The sequence below is a fragment of the Notothenia coriiceps genome, unplaced genomic scaffold, assembly GCF_000735185.1.
Source record: "Notothenia coriiceps isolate Sejong01 unplaced genomic scaffold, NC01 NC01_scaffold00014285, whole genome shotgun sequence".
Classification (NCBI taxonomy): Eukaryota; Metazoa; Chordata; class Actinopteri; order Perciformes; family Nototheniidae; genus Notothenia; species Notothenia coriiceps.
This window is the reverse complement of record NW_011346986.1, coordinates 142,634-163,543: the sequence shown is the minus strand read 5'-3', so window position 1 is coordinate 163,543 and position 20,910 is coordinate 142,634. Positions and strand designations below refer to the sequence as shown.

At 40.3% G+C, this 20,910-nt stretch overlaps 1 protein-coding gene across 1 annotated transcript; it reads left to right on the top strand.

Annotated features, from left to right (window-relative positions):
• The first annotated feature begins 15,556 nt into the window (after window positions 1-15,556).
• Window positions 15,557-20,574, top strand: tmem267 (transmembrane protein 267). The gene is made up of 3 exons (XM_010774558.1): window positions 15,557-15,605; window positions 17,166-17,621; window positions 18,228-20,574. Exons 2-3 carry the CDS (start codon window positions 17,223-17,225, stop codon window positions 18,561-18,563), a joined length of 735 nt encoding a protein of 244 aa, XP_010772860.1. The 5' UTR covers window positions 15,557-15,605; window positions 17,166-17,222; the 3' UTR covers window positions 18,564-20,574.
• The last annotated feature ends 336 nt before the right edge of the window (window positions 20,575-20,910 follow it).

Genomic DNA, 20,910 nt, shown 5'->3' with positions numbered 1-20,910 from the left:
GCTGTGAAGGCAAACAATATGGTCAACTTTAAGACAGATTACAGGAAGACTGAGGAAGCGTGAAAGAGGGGATGTACGAGGGGGTTATTTGTCAGATCCGCCTCGATTTGCACATCCTCAAGAACTGAAGGGAAACTCCAATCGGAGGCTCTGTTACAACTGGTGGCTGGCGAAGATTATATGGTGTGAGGGGGGGGGGTTTAATCAAATGACAGACTCTTCTGATCAGCCTTAAATATATCAAAAGTTTTAAAGGAAAAGTTAGTTTTATTAGAACTTATTTTTGTAGTTTTACCCTGGTGTGTCATGTCCTTATCTGCTCTTCAAAAATGTTTTACAAGCTTGATAAAATACTTAAATGAAGTGCTTATCAACCAATATTTGAGTTTGAGTACACAAACATAATCCAGTCCACACAATAAATAAACAATGTGTGAAGTTAGCACACTATAATACTAGTTGTTCAGAGACCCTGCTGCTCTAGATTCAGGCCTAATCACCTAATGTGTGTGTGTGGGTTTGTGTGTGCATGTGTGTGTCTCGTTGAACTGATGGACTGCAAAAGGCAACAGGCATGTCACTAAATCATTTAAGAGTTCAGGAGTAGAAAAAGCAGCATCCCTTATTTTTCCTTTAGACACAGGCCGAAGGCAAACAAACAAACACACACACACACACACACACACACGCACACAAAAAAATAGCCATAAATTACAGAGAGGCAGCAAATCATTCCCTCATGCACTCCCGTGACTCAAACATTTAGTTTGTTCCCTGTCGCGCTCTGAAAATTAAAGTGTGCACAAAAGGCTTTCAAATGTTGCCGTGCATTACATTGTGTTATAAAATGACGTGGAATTGATGCCAAAGCTCTCTGGAATAATCATCAATTATGCCACTGATATTTTGCAAGCCTGTCTGAAGGTTGGTATGTGTATAGTGTGGAGGCCGCAAGTATAAACAGGTAAAGCAACTGACTTGACCTGTGCTGAAAATAATAATGAAAGGTGTGCTGTTAATAAATAAGCACTGAATAAAAAGTGTACACGGTAGGGCTCAGCTCAACCATAAAACATTAAAGGCTCAGGCTACCATTTCTATAGTGGGCACATCAATTATGACTCACAGCCCAACGTTACTGAGGACATCATGAGAGGACTTTTCATTATTCATTATGGTGGAACATTTCATATCCTTAGGGCCACGAGATATTGGGAGTGCAGTAATCTGCTTGTTTTGTTAACTACTATATAACTAGATTGTATGTAAACTTACCAAAGTGTGCATTTACCTGATGTAAACTGACCACCTACTCTCTTGTATTGGCTCTCTAGGTGGAGCTGTCTGACAGCACCTCCCACACCATCACCGATGCCATTGCTGGGAAGGAATATATCATCCAGGTAACATCTCCTTTTAGCTGACTGACACATACTTCAAACTTTAAAAATGTATAGAAGAGTTTTATTAGATGCTTAAAATGTACCAATTACATTGTGTTCGACAGGTGGCCGCCAAGGACACAGAGATCGGAACATGGAGCGACTGGAGCGTTGCCGTCCATGCTACGCCTTGGATTGAAGATCCTCTGCCGATCACTTCCACAACTGAAGTGGACTATACTACCGGTATGTAACAGCCTCAGTTAAAGCCTGTACCTTTCATTCATCAGGATTTCTGAAAACATTTTCTAATCCATTTGTTGAGTTGAGCTTTCAGTGATTTTCCAAAGCGTAAGGCAAATCCACTTTACACAAACACAGTATATGTTAATTTATGAATAAAAATGCCCTGTGTATACATAAAATAACAAGTTCAAAGGTCATGACCCCATGAACGGTAAAGGAACAAGAGCCAGAAACTACAACCATGTTAGCTGATGTCAAGCAGGTCTCATGTACACCATCTTGATTTAGCATGTTAGCACATAAACAGTAGCTAATTAGGACCGTTGAGTTTAATGTATAATGATGGGGATGACGTTAGATATGCAGTTATTTGGTCATGTACCTAATTATTGGACACCAATCTGTCCTGGGGGCATTATGAATGTAAATATCATGGGGGCACGAGAGAAAATGTAAATAAGATTACCAAATACATTGTTTTAAAACCAAAATTGGGTGTCAATCCATCCATGGTAAGATGTTTTACTGGACGAGTGAAAAGGATGCTGGTGGGTTTGGAGGGAAAAGGATTCATCCTCTGGGAACAATTCATGTTTTTCCAAATGTTATGGCAACCCACCCAAAAGTTGTTGAGATATATTTCCCTCTGGACAAAGGTGGTGGCTGCCACTGGATGCTAATGTAGCTACAAGGTTCACATTAGGGTAGAGTTAAGATAAGAAAAAGGCGAAATGCAAATAAGTTGCCGCCCTAACAGCAGCCTTGTGTATGTGTATCTATTGAGATGGCTTGTCATGAATAGTTAATGATATCCTTACTTAAGTAAGCTCAAAAAGAGAGATAGAGTTACCAAGGGCTTACACTGTGAGACTTTATGTATGTAGAAATATTAAAATAGTATTCCTTTACTGCTGTTTGGTTTTTATCAGTCTTGTAGTTCATCAGGTGAAGAAATAATTATGCTGTTAATATTCCTATAATGTTTTCATCATTGTTCTTTGTGCCCACGGCAGTCACGCAGTACATTTCCCGAATCAGTTAGGTATGAAATTAAGTTTTGTTAATAACTTTCTTTATCATTAAATTGAGCAGACTATAAGCGTTTGATAGCCTTGAACTTTTATCACAGCTTATGCTACAAGATCCAGCAGCCTCCAGACACACATCAACCTGAGCGCCCGAAAGCAGCCTCAGGGAAACTGTGCCTTCTTTTAAAAAATGCTCACGTCCCTCCTGCAGCCCCAGACTGGCTCGTTTTTACAATATAACAGCTCCACACTTTCTAGATTTGAATTCTGCATTACTGTATTCTGTGTTTCCCTTGACACACATACACACAAAACTATCTCTGGGAATGATCTCGTTGGCAAGGATTGCTCTCTTCTCTAATTGAAATCCTTAAACGCATCACCAATGATCCCCGAATAACAAAACATCCATCTTCCAGTGCGCTGGAATAGCAAATAACAGATGGAAGGATACCATTTAAATGAATAAACGCTGAATATGAGTGCTAATCTACACAATCACCAGTTGCATATCAGGCTATCTAACACTTTGTGTTGTAGTATTTAGAAACGACACTGCAAATTGAGCTTTTGTGCTTTTGCACCTGTAACCACGCCCTGTTGTGATGTCACAGTGTACGTAACCCAACCCTAAATGCACTCCTACATCATTGCATCAAGCCTTCAAACAGTGGAGCAGATTATGTTGCTCTTAAAATGTCCTGTCGATGTAAAATATATAGAGACAGACAACAGAGGTTTCATTATAAGGCTTAAACCCACCAATCTACAACTAAAAAAATACTGTTCATCAAACTTTTGGGTTTTTTTGTGGCCCTAATTTGCCTTTGATGCCACATACATACTGACCTAATCTCTTGATTAGTTGAGATTTTTAGGCTTCAACTACACTTATCAATGCTGACAAAAAGTGTGCTTTTGCATCTTGTATTTAAAGTTATCAGGTAACTATCAAAGTAAAAACGTTGCACACAAACAAAGAATTCCCCTAATTAATCATTGGACCAACACTACTGCATGTCCACGTATTGACAAAGCCACTTGAGTCTCAACTCAGAAAAATGTCTTTTACTTAAGACTGGCAAAGGGGAGAAGAGCCATCTTAAAACTATTACTGACATTATCAACCCAATTTGAAACAATTAAAAGAGTTAATCTCCGTCTACCTGTTTCCTTCTCCCTTCCATTGACGTTTCTCAACAGTTTTATAGTCCACCAGTGACACCTGTGGGTCATGAGTGGCACTGCTTACTGACCATCACAGTCAATGCTGAACGGGTGCTAGAGACACACAAACAGAAGCATGCTCTAACACAAAAACACACATAGAAACGGTGCTACACACTATACACACGACCTCCCTCTGATGACACACACACACACACATTAACCTCGGTACACAGTGCATTATGCTTGTTCTGGAGGAAAGCAGAGGAGGTTATTGGGATTCACCTCATGCCTCCTCTCGATCCAGCTGGGGCTTCTCTGCTTCCCTTCCCTCTCTTCATGATCTCTTCTCTCCTTCTATCTTATTTTCTAGGTCTCTCTTTCTCTTTTCATCTCAATTCCCCATCTATTGATCAACCAGTGTTCTCAAAGGGACTTCAGGGTTGGTTGTAGATTTACTGTCCATGTATTGTATCCCTCTGGTGTTTAAGATACCTGTTTTTATGCACATGTCCATAAAAAGAAAAATATACATAACCCCACTCTCTTATTGGAACGATTGTATTTCAAACAAGGAAAACAAGGATGATATTTTACTTCCTGTCCACACCTCGAGCGATAATCACCCAAAATGTAGTTCAGCTTTATTTGCAGCGGACCGGCTTGATCTACAAACTGACCAATATTTCTCTGTTGAATAGGAGCTGAACACACTTCCTCTGACTTATTGATTGTGTAGCTCACAGTCCAAACACGCTTTCCCTTTCTACATTTCCTCTCCGTCTTGCCTCTGCCACATTTCCTCCTCCTTCTATTTTTTTTTTGTTCCTGTGTTCATGCATCAGCGAGAACAGGTCGCACGTACCTCATGGGGAGTTGCACTTACGGGCCAGTTCTGCTTCCTGGCATCAACAGCCTCATTTCACATCAAAAGGATAGCCCAGTGACAGACGGACGACTTTTTTCTAAATCCCATCCTCAGTGATTGGACCATCGCTCGGCAACCACATTCCAGGAAGTAAAAAAGGCAGATATAGTTGAGGCTTTAAAAAGTAGCAGCCATCCTTAGAGCTGCCACCATCTCAGATTTAGGTTTCTGCCTCGCCCCCTCTGTGAGACAGAAAGTGGACACCGTCTAGCACCACTAGATATCGCTTCTTATATCCTTCATGTCCCGATCTATTTATAAACGCTACGTTTCTGCTTAATAAGCAGAAAGCACCAAGTCTAAATGTAAAGGTCCTTTTCTGCTGCATGCCGGCTCCAATTCATAAGGAAAACCATGACTTACTAGGACAATAATTCGACATAAGACAATATAAAATGTGAGATTTTATATCAGCTATCAGGGTTGTATCTGCCTGTTTTTATGCACATTTTAAATTTCAACTCTTTGCTGAGATAAAAACGTTGGTCTAATTATTTAAGTCGAAATGTGAAAGTGCAATTGAAAGAGTTAGCCTTAAATGATGCCGTCTACGTCCAATGAAGCCTCTGCTCCATTAAAGAGATGAAGAAGGCCTTTTTACTACATCATCTTGCATCAAATTGGCCCAACCTACTTCTTATTCTGATCAACAAACTCTTTATAATCACACAACAGAAGTTTATTAGAACATTTATTTGAGAGATTATCACAAAAAAAGCATAGCAGTATAAACACGTGGTATCCGGTTAGAACAAACCTATATTTCTGCAACAAAAAATGAAAGGTTCAAGCCTGTGATCAGAAACCATATCAGGCCTCAAGGAACTACAACTCCCAGGGTGCATTTAGATATCACTAAGGGGCAAGGGAAGGCTGAATTTAAGGATTTGTTGTAAACATTAAAACCATAGTCTTCGATTTTGTCTTTATTTTACAGCCCCCCCCCCCTCACTTCTCAGCCTTCCTGATCCTTCTCTCCTCTCCTGTGTTTCTGTTCTGTTCTTCTCCAACTGTTGTACATTCGCTCTTCTCTCCCCCTCACTGTCTTGTCTCCCTGTCCTAAACTACCTTGTTACATCAACCTGCAGCCACAACTGTCTCTTCTCGCCTCCGTCACATTATGTCTGCATAATTTTGTGTTCCTCCATCCACTCCAAAGCAAATTGTTTTTCTGCAGGCAGGACTGTAATGCAGTGTGCTGCTGAACATGTTTAGTGTGTCCTAGTTCTCTCTCTTTCTCTTTCTCTGGCTATTTCACACCTGGCTGCTTCTTTCCCACTTCCAACACCGTACTTCAAAAAGGTCATTAATTAGAAGGAGAGGGGAATCATATTCACTCTCCAGTAACAGAAATGCTGCCGGTTCCAGACTGCAGGAGTGAATATCTACTGAGCAGCTGTAGCTATATCCCTTTTTTAGAAAGCCCTAAACCCTGTGATGTTTTTATTTGTCAAGCTATGTTAAACTAAAGCACTGAGAACAGCTTAAGCACATGTGCAGCTTATTTACGGCTGCCACAAGCAGAGCCTTTACACACTTTTCAACATACCCGTATGGGCTAGAAATATACAAGCCACTTTTTACTGTTTCTTTTAATTATTCTTATTTTATTTTTACATTTTTTCTAATCCTCAATTTGTGTACTTTGTGGTTACTATTATTATCATTATTATTATTATTATTATTTTTATTTTTATTTGTTTGTTTTTTCAAATCCTTACAAATTTAAATGATTATTATTATTTATTTTTAATATTATTTCTTATTACAATTTGTATTCTGTATTATTTGTTTTTTTGTTGTGGGATTTCCCAGGCCTCAGTTGTTGTTCTCATACAGGAATGGGTTGCTTTGGTGATGTGCTGTATGATCTAAATATACAGCATGTGTTACAGGTGTGTAGATGTGTCCATATCACTGTGTCTTATCAGCAGTATATTAACTGCCACAGTTGCACATTCCCTCCTTTCTAACTGTATCAACCTCCACTCGCTGCCCCCTTTCCCTCAGGGCTTTCACCTCATCCTCCCTTTTCGAATTTCCGTCTCCACATTTATCCGTCTATCTGTTTGGCTCCGTCTCTGTCCCTCTCTCCTTTCTGTTTCCCCGCGGCTTCAGTATGAAGGAGATTTTCTTCTTTTTTTGTTGTCCGGCTCACTTCATAACTGCCTTGACAAGTCCTATATTGATTGTGTTTGCAGATTAGAATTGATTCCACTCCGCGCCGCATATTCCTTTCTGTTTGCTTCTTCCTGCTGCGATGAGCGCTTTTCAGTGTCCATTCATCAAAACGACGTTGTAGGCGCTTCTCCCCGTAGGAACGAAAACGATTGTGCAACACTGTATGACCGAAAAAACGAAATAGGAAAAATGAAAGTAAGGATTTTATGGAGCTCATTAAAAAATATGCTCAGTAAGGTTTATTGTGTTGTCTGTTTTCCTCCAGAAGCTAAGACCTCCCCCATCCCGTCCTCCAACGCTCCACAGAAGGCTGAGCAACCAGTGGGCGGCGCCACCAGGCTCCTCACACACTTCTCTCCTTTGCTGCTAGGAATGCTGCTGCTGTTCATGTGGTGAGCACACACACACACACTCACACTCACACTCACACACACACACACACACACACACACACACACACACACACACACACACACACACACACACACACACACACACACACACACACACACACACACACACACACACACACACACACACACACACACACACACACACACACACACACACACACACACACTCACACTCACACTCACACTCACACACTCACACACACACACACACACACACTTAAACAAACACCAACTTTGGTTAGTGAGTCTACAGCCCCTTTGAATTGATCATGGACTCAGTCATTCAGTCACATATTGGCAAGTCGATGCATGTCTATTGAACTCTAGTGCACGGTGTTTAATGGAACAAGAGCAACAGTGATTGGGTGAGTTTGTTTTATGACCCAGCGGGGCATTTTTCTTCATATTTTTCTGCACAACCCCCTGAAGTGATTGAGGTAAAAATCCAATCCGAAGCTGTCGCATTTCATTAATTTCACACCTTTAACTGTGTGAATCATGCTGTAATGGTACGACTCCTGTAGGAGATGTGGACTGTGAATGCTGAAAAGCTCAAAGTCCTGCATAACAACCAAAATCACTGTGAAAGGTGTGCAAACAAGTAGGGATGTTTGCACCTTACTGCCAAACAGCACCCCTGTAATAACACGTAAACCAAACAGCGTTACCATGGCTACCATACCCCCCCCCCTCCTGAACACCTGCTGCTGGACGAGCCAGTGCAGGATGAGGCAGCCAGGTTCAGTTGGAGGAATATGGCACATTTAGGCCAATTGTCCACCCGTACCCTTTACTACAGGCAGTCCATCTGTTATGTGCTGTTTGTACACAGTATTGGTGTTTTGTGATACAGGCCAACGCTACTTTAGAATGCTATTCAACTATATATTCTCCTTTGTACTCCACTACATTTATCTGACGGCTGAAGTTACCATCTACTTTACGTGTTACGATTTTACAAAAAACAATAAAACACTTAGTTAGTGAAATACATTGCATAGTAAAAGACTAAAGAGACATGTCTATAAGCTTCTTGCATGGTGCAAACAGACTTCTTAAGTTCTCCCCCTATAGCGCTTCACGGTGGTATTTTACCCGGGCGGCTTTCCATTTTTCCTCCGAGCAAACATCATCATCACAGGACACGTTTGATTGTTCCCTTGTCCTTTAAACACATGTATTCTCTTTGATAACTGGGTATAGCTACTGGGGAAAACAAAGTGTTATCCTCTTCCTGGTCTCGTTCAACATTAGTTGATGTGTTTCCTGTGTGCCTACTTTTTTCCTGGACAGTCATACAAAGTGGCAGACAGATTAAAGAGATTATGATTTTGGGACTTCTTGTTTTAGTGCATGTAAATGGTATGCTAAACTTAAAGTCTGAAATTTCTCTCCAGAGGGAAAAATGACTCGAATGGCCAACTTCTTTTACTTCTATAACATAATGGCATCACTATGTAACACTTGGTTTTCTATTGGCTATAACTCCCAACACATTGTACGTGATAGGCTAAGGGGCCGGACCTGTCTTCTCTTACTGTTTTAATGTTTGCACCAAAGCACATTTGGATGTATAAACCAAATTCTGATATTGATTTTGATTGTTCTGAAAGAAATGTGTTGTTTTGATAATGTGCCTAATTTGTGTCTCTTTATCCCCAGATGTGAATGTCATCATTCCTGACGGGAGGAGGAGGAGGAGGAGGAAGAGAAAGAGGAGGAGGAGGAGGAGGCGGCGTGTCTTTTTTCTATTTTGCACATGTTTCAAGGATACAGTGCATTGATCATTTCTGTCCATCACGCAGTTACTCACCGAGATTACTTAGACATGAAACCAGACGATGATAATGCCATGGAGCATTTTTTGATAAATGGTGACAAAGAAATTCTTCAGAGGAACTTTTGAAAGCGGCTTCATCAACATCAACAGCAGCAGCAGCAGCAGGAGCAGCGATATCAGCATAAACAGTCTTATATTTCCCCCTGGTGGCTCTGACGGGCCACAGCAGACTTTATTTGGGAATTCAGAGCAAGAAAAAACAACTCCTCACACGACAAAAAATATCTCCTTTTTTTATTATTCGTCATAAATTCATTTTCACCCTTTTGTTCTCAAATTGCAGCACCGTACAGACAAACACACACATATATCGAGCATTCGTGCGTGTGTTTGTGTGTATAGCAACGTAGCAGCCCCCATACAGCTAAGTCATCATGCCAAAGACTCAACTTCACCCCCCCCTCCCCCCCCTCACTTGACATAATGGATCCCAAACAACTCACTGAGCTTCCTGAAGCCTGTGTCTGCCTTCATCGTGGGTTCAAAAACCTGGAAGTTACGCGATTGATGTCCCACTTAAAACGCTACTTTGGACGAGTCAGAGGAAACCCCACTAAAAAGTACCATTTAACAATAAAGAAGCCACATGGACACTCAATCTGACTCTGAATCTGCTGACGACCGAATCAAGCTGACGGAGAGAGACGTTTTTTTCCGACACGGGGACTAAACACTTTGAAGAATTCAGTAACGTAGTGTGGCGTATTTAGACAATTAGCTTTACACCCTGCTTTCAGCGACTGGCAAAGAGGACCTGGATTTGAGACTGAACAAATCTTATCGCCCACACATTTGTTTCAGTTGGACGGCGAAGACGTTTATACGAGCTTCGTTGGTTTCCCATTCTGCTCCGTGCTGTAAAATAACAATAACCCAAAACAGTTTGCTTTCTAAATTCCGACAAACATCGCAGTTTCCAGTAGCCAATATCACCAGTTGATTCTTATGTTATTCAAAAAGGAATATTGATGTGTGTTATTGTATTTTTTTATCTTATGGACAAATAATACCAAGACACATATAGGATTTTAGTTTTTTTTCTCTCAGATATTCATAATGGCTTAATTCTCCTTGATCCTATTTTGTAAACTATGATATGTAACTTTAACATTGAACAAAAAGTTTATTATTTAATTATAATAATAATGTATGTATTAGCAGTAGAATGTCGTAACCTGTACCTGCGGGGTCTTTTTTATAGATGTATATACAATGACAGGTTTCAACCATTAAATGTGACCATTTCACAATAAATGATGACACACTGGCCTCACACTCATTTCTCCTTCTGAACCGATGTACTATGAACGCAACATGGCTGCTGTTATTTCACCGTGTGGTCCAGAGTATTATCTCCTGACAACGCTAGATGAAGGTCAGGTGTCAATGGAGGGGCTAAAAGGCAATATTTTTAAAGACATACAATAAGTATATTTCCATTTGCATTTATTCCTAAATTCTGCCTCACTTTGGCTATAGTATGGTTTGGGTGGGATGCTTCTCTTCACAATATAACCATTGATTTCCTTATGCCACATCTTTTAGAGGTCACCTATTATGCAAAGTAAATGTTTTCCTCCTGATCCATCTATTTAAAAACCTGTCTGAAAATGAACCAATCAGATTTGGCCACATTGTGACATCACAACAGTTGTTTGGGTTGGGCAACCATTCGCCAATCACCAACCAAGGTAACACCCGCCCAGCTTATCACCTGAATCTCCTCCTAGAGCACTATTGTGGTTTTTTAACCAATCACTTCACAGAGGGGCGTGGCCAACAGCAGCTCATTAGCATTTAAAGCTACAGACACAGAATCAGCACTTTTTAAATAGGGGTTTATGGCATGCTACAATGCACGATCTGTTTGGTATTTGGAGCCAAACACTTCAGAGACATGTTTTGTATATATCTGAGACCTATAATTTATTGATGAAGAAGAGTAAAATAGGGGACCTTTAACAGTCTCAGGTAGTGCATACAGAGGCTAACTGAGAAAAACACTGATTTACGCAACTATAATAAGTGTATAAGTAAGGGTTGAAATTAAACTGTATACTTTTCACTTTAAGTACAAACTGCAGCTGGCTCTGCAAAGTACTTATACTGTACTTTGTGTATACAATTGGGACATACTACTTCATCATTACACCGCGCCTTGAACTTTGACCCTCGTGCTCATACTGTACATTCGTCATATCATCTGCCTCTGATCTCCGAGCCTCCAATCGATGTGATGCATCTTCCGCTCTGCAGAGCATTGTGGGTCAGAAAAGCACGCTGTTATGTTGGCCAATTCGACATACTATTTATTGAGACATACTACATGTCTTTTCTGGAAACAGCCATTTAATGGGCAGATATATTTTCAAAAGGTAAAAAGAAAAACTGCAGATTCTTCACCTGACTACCTGGACATGTGCCTCTTGGATATTTAAAGATCTTTCTAAACTTTATAGAATAATTCCGCGATATGATAGCTGCACAGTCTTACTGTAAGCTAAATGTGTTTTTCTCTCCTAAAGAATTGAGGCTTAGGTGGGTTTAGTTTAAGAGTTGGTGATCAGCTAGCTGCAGGTGTTTATTACCTCACATCCCCTTGTTCAGATCCAGGCAGTTCACTTTCCCAAATGAACGCAGTGTCAACATTCAGCCCTCACATTACACTTGGAAATGAGAACAAAGGAGCTATACGGTGGTTCCCAACTCTCCTTTTGACCTTTAGCTCCCGCTCTCAGTGCCTCCCTCCCCTCCTTAATCTGCCTCACGGTCTCTCTTCCTTCTCTCGAGCTCTCTTTCTTCCAATATTCTGACAAGTCCTGGAAGGCTGACGTGGAGCGCGAGGACAAATCAATACACCATCTAACAGCTGTCAGCTGGAGTCCTCTGTGTGCAGACGGGAGTGTATCTGCAGCTGTGGGCATCACATTCATTACTCTCTCCTTTCTCTCCTTGCTTGTACTGGCCCGTCCCGTGTCGATGAGAACCCAATTACTATTTAAAATGACGGGGCATGACATGAACAAGGACGGACCTCGACGTAAGACAAGTGAGGACACGTTTTGCATTGTAATTCTTGTCCTATGTCTTGTAACGAATCTGATTAAAAAAACGTCTTTACTTTATGGCTCATAAATAGCATAATAGGAACTTCAGCGGATATTTCAACATGCTCCCTCTGTGTGTGTGTGTGTGTGTGTGTGTGTGTGTGTGTGTGTGTGTGTGTGTGTGTGTGTGTGTGTGTGTGTGTGTGTGTGTGTGTGTGTGTGTGTGTGTGTGGAAATGCCACTCAGAGCCTGTCAGTTCCAACAACGCTGTTCTGCTCTAATGACCAGCTTGACCTTTCCCTGATAACCGGCTGAATGACACCATCTCCCCTCTCTCTCAATCCGCCCCCCCCCTCTAAACACTCGCTGCCTCTCTATCTCGCTCTCCATCACTGTTTGCTATGTGTGTTTTTCACTCAGTGTCTCCATTCACAGTGGATCAACGCACATATACTTTCACTCCATGCTTTTTTTGGAGAGTTATTTCACTCGTTTTAATACCACATATATATTAACTCATGGGTGCTGTGGGTTTTTTTGGAACTGAAAATATCTCAAAGATACATTTGTTTAATCCTAAAAACTATTTCATTTACACAGCAGCTAATTATTACCAACTAACCGTTGTGCCACCTCGCTATAGCTTATTTATGTTAAATTACTGTGTGGCATGATCTAGATAGCTACGGCTAGTCGTTATGATTTATTGGGAGCACCATAACAATTATGTTAATTTATTCCATCCTTGACATTATTGCTGGCCTGTTTTAATATAAATGTAGAGACATACCAAGGGGTCCCTGCCACGTCTCTCTCTCAGTTAAGGTGGTCCTGAAAAGAACCCTGCATTAATACATTAACACATTTGGCTTGGTTTGTACGTGTGTGCTCTTGTTTATCCAACAGTGTGTTCTTTATTTTACTAAAGATCTGTTCAAACATAGGTCTTTTTTGCCATACACACTGATGAGAAATGTGTTTGGATTCTTCCAACACGTAGCTACCTCTGTTTGAAATGTGTCAGTGGCCACTTTATGAGATGATCTGTAAGCGATACGAGAGACAAGAGACTCTTAAATCTACCTTTAATGGCATGAGAATTAAACATTTCGATTGAGTGGTATTAACATGAGTGTTTGAAAGAAATGAAAAGGAAAAAATACATTCATCTAAACTGACACATTTAAAATGTTATTCCTATAAAAAATAAATTCACTTCAGGAGTGTTATTGAATCCTTAGTTTGGCCACAGGAGGGCTGCAGAGGGTCCCTCCCTGTGCGCTGTCTGTGGTGCTGAAACATTCTCTCTCTCTCTCTCTCTCTCTCTCTCTCTCTCTCTCTCTCTCTCTCTCTCTCTGCCTGTCTCCATGGTGCTGAATAATTCAGATGCATGGTATATCCCACTTCTCTGATTTCATATCTCCTCTGTCCTCATGTGACCTGAAAATCAATTAAGTCCACCATCAAGGTGCTCCTGTTCCTTTGCTCTGTGCGTAAGGGATAGGTGGAGCAGGATATCAGTGTGTCATGCTGCATTAGTAACTCTTCACCGGTGTTAAAGTATATAGTGACAAATTGTCAGTCTCTTCTTGTATCCTCCATCACCTCTCATTTAAAATTAGACCTGAAAGGACTGCTAATACAAAATAAAACCTTTTGGCAGACATCCTGCAGTGAGCTCTAAGAATACTGATGATGTTTGCCTCTCAAATCAACAAATCACTCCACCAATTGCTTGTCAGCCTTCAACAACAAAACACACAGTCGTTTATTGGGAGTTTAAGTGGTGATTCCCGTGATTGCATTGAACCTATCACTCTTGTAGAGAACTGACCAAAATGCCAAATATTTTTTGCTTTAGAGCATTTCTGATTCTGAAAACAAATCTTTTCAGAAGTGCATCAGGGAATTTAGTTTCAAGGTTATCTGAACAAAGGCAGGCATGTCTTTCCAGGTAATAAGAAACTGTGGACATCATTCAAAGCACAGGAATATAAAAAGTTGATCAAAGAATGTGGAGCTCAATCAGACAATGAGCAAAAACGCTTGTAAATCTCACTGAATACAACGTCAAAGGAAACAAGCTTAAACGGAGAAAAATCCAACCACTGATTGTATTTGAATTTCCAAATGGATCCCTAATGAGAAAATCTTTTTCAACAAAAACAAACAAGCTCATTAAAGACACCCCATCAAAAGAGATTAAACTGATAGGATCTTAGATCTTTATTTGAGACAAAATTGGATTTTACATCAGTGGTGAAATTGAAAAGCATGGCAAGTCTGACCCACTATGTAGAGGATTAGCAAGTTTGCCATTTGAAATATGGGAGCCAATAATATCCCCCGCTCAAGGTTTTAATATGATCATTATTTCATATTCATAAAATAGAGATACTCATTTTAGGAAAAAACGTTTGTTATTGGTTGGTCCTTTTATGGACTATAGCATTTGTGTGACCCTGAAACTGCTGAGGAGAATACTGTTTATTTTAAAATGTATCATCTCTTTCATTTTATGACTTTGAATGCTAGCAATACAGTGTAGTGTCTGCTTTCCGACACAGTTAAAACATGTCCTTCGCTAGTTATAGTATGATGTTTACAGTGTTCATTGCCCAGTCATTGGTTTCCATTCTGTGGTCTCTTCCACCTTCTAGTGATGCTCCGAGAAACTGCAGCCACTAAGAGTGTACTGTATCTCTGTAAATGCCTTGCTCTAATGATTCTGCCGTTATAAAAACACATGTTCTCAAATACAAAAACAATACAGATGATCTACCATCTACTTCATTGCAAAACACTATTGAATAAGTCTTTAACCGAACCATTTTGCTTTTGTGAATTACATCACAATGAAGAGGAAAAACAATTTAAATGTAATCTGTATCAAAATAGGTAACACTTAAAGGTCAGACATAACATTTGTGTCAAGTTCTTTAACGTAGCCCAGATGCTAGAGTGCTATTTCAAGTGTCTAACACATTACATTACATTACATTACATTGCATTTAGCTGACGCTTTTATCCAAAGCGACTTACAATAAGTACATTCGACCAGGAAGATACAACCTTGAAGAAAACAGAATCATATAAGTACAACATTAACAACATTAACAGTCAACTCTTTTATACCACTTGTTTTACTCATCCTTTGCCAGTGTTAGTGTTCTTTCATACTTGCCCCTTTTTTCCCCTTCATCATACTTTCTGAAATGTCTTAATAAGAAATAAAACAATAGATTTCCCCATTTGCTGTTCAGCTCATGGCCTCTAGGTGGCAGCAACGCGACATAGCAGCCTGCTCAAACAAACACCACAGAAGAAGAGTGAAGCCTGGAGGACCGGTCGGATAACCAATGCAGGGCATGGGGTGAGTAACGATACATTTATCAACCGGCTGACACAAATGACCGTAAAACCATTTAAACCACCGAAAATACAGTTAAAAACAAACGTTTTAATGGTAAACGAACGATGTCATGTTGTATAATTCACTAAATAGCAGAGCTAATCGTGACAGCTGCTGCCGCCTACACATAGCAGCATCTCTGTCACTGTTAGCCGTTAGCTCCCACCTACTGTCATCGTGATGGATGATATTGTAGCTCTGTAACAAAAGGTTATACAACATATCTTTATTTACTAACGTCTTGTTAACATCAAACGAATAAAAAGGGAATTGGCTTAATTAACCATGCTGACGTTACACCAGAGAACACCGGTTGCTAACAGCAGGTGACAGAAATAACTAGCTAGCTAATTAAACATTCATACTCTGGGGCATTACATCACGTGTTTCTTTTTTCAAATGCAAGAGACTGCAGCTCGAGATGCACTCAGAGAGACTGCTCGTGGACCTGTCCTACATTTCTCTGTATTGCATGAGAGACACAGACCTATTCCCATGTTCCCTCCGGGTTTAAAGACACGGAATGTCTCTCAGATGAACGCTGTGTTTGATGGGGAGGAACCAGAGGAGGGACAGGCTGTCTCTGGGGTCTGTTCTGGTTGTTCACGAGGCATTTACTCAAGTCAAAGTACAAATACTCTGGTCTTATAGTACTCACCTACAAGTAAAAGTACAAATGATATGCTGTTAAAGTACTCCACTACAAGTTAAAGTATAAATACTTTGCTCTTGTAGTACTCTACTACAAGTAAAAGTACAAATAATATGGTCTTATAGTATTCACTACAAGTAAAAGTACAAATAATATGGTTTTATAGTATTCCACTACATGTAAAGGTACAAATACTATGGTCCTTAATTACTCCACTACAAGTAAAAGGTACAAATACTATGGTCTTAAAGTACTCCACTACAAGTAGAAGTATAAATACTCTAGCCTTATAGTACTCCACTATACTTATGTAAAGTACAAATATGTCAATGAGTAAAATGCTTGAATAAATGTATTTAGTTACTTACTCAACCACTGGCATTGATGTTTATTACAAATAAAAAGGGACATTCAGACTAGGACTGCTGTTTACAGTGTTTATTTTTGTTTGCTAATTGTTGTGCTAAAATGCTTCAGTTGTATAAATATTACTTATTTATATTGATTTATAAGACTCCATGAACAGTGATACAGTTGAATGTGATACAACTATGTTATACTATGTATTATTGTGGAGGGTTGTTGTTATGCTTGATTGCCCTTTCGATTGCTCAATCTATGGTCATTGGAGCAGCATAGAGAACATCTTGCCTTTGTTATGTATCTTTGTACCAAGCATGAAGCAGCAGCAGCACACACAGACATTTCACCTGTTTGATTCATATTATATATATTAGGCAAATTCACTAGTTTTATTTTTTTGTTATTTAACAACATGGGTTACAAACATATACTGTAAATATGTAAACAAATATACATTTATGTAACCATCTTTTCTTCGCCTCTTACATTTCCCCTCTCTTCACCAGGCTACCTGACTCTTGCTGACCCTCAGTGACGATTGGCCCACTCAGCCATCAGTCAATATGCAAGGATTCTACTCCAAGCTGGACACGGTCCCCCTGCTGGGGGCGGGGGGTCTGGGCGGGGAGGGGGCCCCGCTCCCTCTGAGCCTGGCTGTGGAGACGGAGAAGGCTCAGGCCCTGCTGCAGACCTTTAGCTCCGCCTCCCTGCTGGCGTCGGCAGGCCTCGGCATGTTCTGTGTGGTGGCAGACCACGGCCTCCAGCTGTCCGTCATCCAGAACCACCTGTGGCTGCGCGCCGCCCTGGACAACGCCACGCACGGATTGGTGGGGCTGTGGTCGTGGGCCGTGGTGATTGGACTGAGGAAAAAGAGTGACGTGTACGAGGTGCTGCTGGCCGGCCTGCTGGCCTCCATCATCGACCTGGACCACTTCTATATGGCGGGGTCCCTGTCACTCAAGGTAGACCCGCCCCCTGCTGAGGGCTCTTCTGCATGTTTAAGACTAGAAATGTACCACATTTGGAAAGTGTGCAATATAATTCATACGCATTTTGGAGAAAATATCTTATTCAGCAATTCTTTACAATAAAGTATAGGATGACTTTTTATATTTTTATTGCAAAAAATGCTCTGACTTTTTTATTGAAGTTCATCAACTTAGTATAGTAGGATTTTGTACGAAAATATTAATGACATGCTATATAATTACTTTGTTATCATATGTTAAACAAAATACTCTAAAGGGCTAGCAGTAAAACAGTGTGTAAAGTCAAAGTCAACTTTATTGTCAATCTTTCAGGTTGTGTGTACAGACAGAAAGATCGAAATACCGTTTCCCACAATCCTGAGGAATACAATATATAAACATATATATATATACACAATCAACAGACACATTTATACATATGCACAAATAGAAGACATAAATCAAATCACAACAATCAATAACTACAAAATAACAGTCACTTCAAAAATGTAATTCAAAGTAGATATTGTAATGATGTGTTTCTGCTGAAGTACATCCAGAGATACTTTATCTTAACTCCCTCCCTCCCTCTTCCTCCAGGCGGCCGTCTCCCTCCCCCACCGCCCCCCCCTCCACTGCTCCTCCATCATTCCCGTCCTCTGCCTCTTGCTGCGCTTCCTCATGTGGATCGGACGCCTCAAAGACGCCTGGTGCTCCCTGCCGTGGATGCTGTTCATCTCCATGGCGACGCACCACGTCCGGGACGCCGTGCGCCACGGCCTGTGGGTGTGTCCGTTCGGAAACACGGCCCCCCTCCCCTACTGGCTCTACGTCAGCACCACGGCAACGCTGCCCCACCTGTGTTCTGTGCTCATGTACCTAACAGGGACCAGGGACGTGATCTCCACCAAACACGGGGTGGCCATCGATGTTTAGACGTCCTCCCTGATTGGTTGGTGATCTGGTGGGGATACAAGATGTTGTCTGAGACGACTTTTAGATATTGGAAATTACTGGAGAAAACATTTGAAGGATGAACTTGTCCTTTCAGCTTATTGGAGAGAAATGTTGGCGAAGAATCAAGTTTTTTTTCACCCAAAAGGATGAGAAAACTGTCAGTAAGACAAAAAAATATGGGTTTTCTTTGGAGTCGTGTATAGTAATTGGCTTTTTCGAAAAAGATTGTATGTGCCCAGTGCGGATTTTGCTCTTTATGGTATGAAACGATCAGGATCCTGATACCTGTCTCCTGTGCTAAATGCTAAATGCTAACGGAGGGACCCTTTAAACCTTCGTCATATCGTTCTGCAGAGGCGTTCCCACTCTCTGTTCATCTTCAGGACATGAACCCTAACCACTATCACGTCCTGTCCTAAGAAGGAACACTCAAGGAAAAGTCAACCAAAGTTCAACCCCCCCCTCTCTGACACACCTGTTATCAGTGTCATTCTCACCCTGAGTATGTTCTTCCACTGTGCTTTTAAAACTGTTAATCTGCCATAGTAGTGAAGTTTAGTGTATCGTACGTTCATTGTAGAGTTTTAAAGGAACAGACACACCTTTCTTCTCATGGCTCTGCCTCTACTGCTTGGATAATGTTCACTCAAAGATACGTTTTCCTAGAAGAGCCCAGAAGTTTCCGTGCTAACCGTGTCGGCCGTGGATCAGGATGTTGTTATAAATCAGTTTGTTTCTAACATGTGCGGCCTCTAGTCTTTTTGACTTTAGGATAGTTTCATTCTTACCGTTGCAAACGTCTACCTTGTGCTTTTTGACAGATTTGGCTCCACTGTGGCAGCAAAAGCTAAGTATGAAATTAGTCTTTTGTATTTTATAATGTCATGGCTGTGTGACCTCTATTTGACATCAATCATAAAAAGGCTGAGGGACCCGGAGATAGGCTGGATGCATATTTTTGAAGTTTTAAACATTCAAGTGAATCGTTTGTTCAACGGTGAGTCCAACGCTAGTAATATCTTCATATTGCTTTTTGATTTAGGTGCATTAACCTGCTGTATAGGGTTCTATTGCAGTTGTTGTAATAATACTGTGATGAAATGATTGATAAAATACATGCTGAAATGTAGTGGTGAAGCCATGAGTACAAGAAGGACATTTATTTCAAATATTTATCATGTACAATCATTTACTAAGACATAAAACGTTTAGAGGTAGGAAGTCATTGCACTGCTTGTGTTTCATTCCTTAACAGTATAGTTTACTGAATTATACATGATGCATTATATGTGGTAACAGAGTGGATTTAGTGCTTTTTAGGAACTTATTTGAGTGTCATTTTCAGTTTTAAAGGGATGGTGGACTCCTCAAGACTTAAGTCTGCTTGTATCTTTTTGAATTTGGACCGATTTGAAGTTAAGTTTAATCACTTTTATCTCAAATATCAGCTACAAAATGTTTTTTTGTTTTTGTGGAGCGGCTGGTGACTGTAAGGTCGTAGTGATGCTTGTTGTCCACTAGGGGGCTGCAGTGAGCTTCACAATGTGTCCTTTTGAACACATCTGGTTTTAAAGTTTGAATAATTGCACAGAAAATTCCAAAATGTACTGAACTTCAGAAAGTTACTTTGTGGCTGCCATCCCGTTTTTGTTGCCAATTTATTGTTGCTGCTTATGTTCAAATGGTAAACTTTATTTATGCAATATTAAGTTGAATTTTGCACAATTTCAATTCTTATTTTAAATTATTGTTTTATATATGTTGAACATGTTTTATGACGAATTTCATTAGTATTAAAGTATAGATAGTCATGATGATTTTAATGTGTCCTTTCTTTCTCAATAAAGTATATCCTGTGTATATATCCCTTATTTGTGAATCAATATATGCTTGCTAAACTATATATTGTGACTTTTTAACATTTTTAATGATAATTTTCATGGCATACCAAATATCTTAATCTAGGTGTCACGTACAGCAGGGGTTGTTAAGGTTTATAAGGCGGCGCTATTGAGCAACCTTTCCATACCGAAACAAAATAAACATATCAGATAACTGTTTGTTACTGTGTGTGACTGCGTGTGTCAAGTTCTGTATATCTACATGCATCGCTAAGCCCAAAAGAAGTACTTTTTTAATCTCGAACAATGCGTTGCCACGGTAACGTGTTTCAAGAACCACACAAGTCTGGCTGGCGAGGTATTGACATTTAGAAGACCAAATATGGCGGTGATCTGGTTAACCTGCTCAACAATAACTTCCTACTTATCCAACGTGTGAGGTTCTAAAACAGTTTTGACAATTTAGACGTGAGTTATAGCAGTTT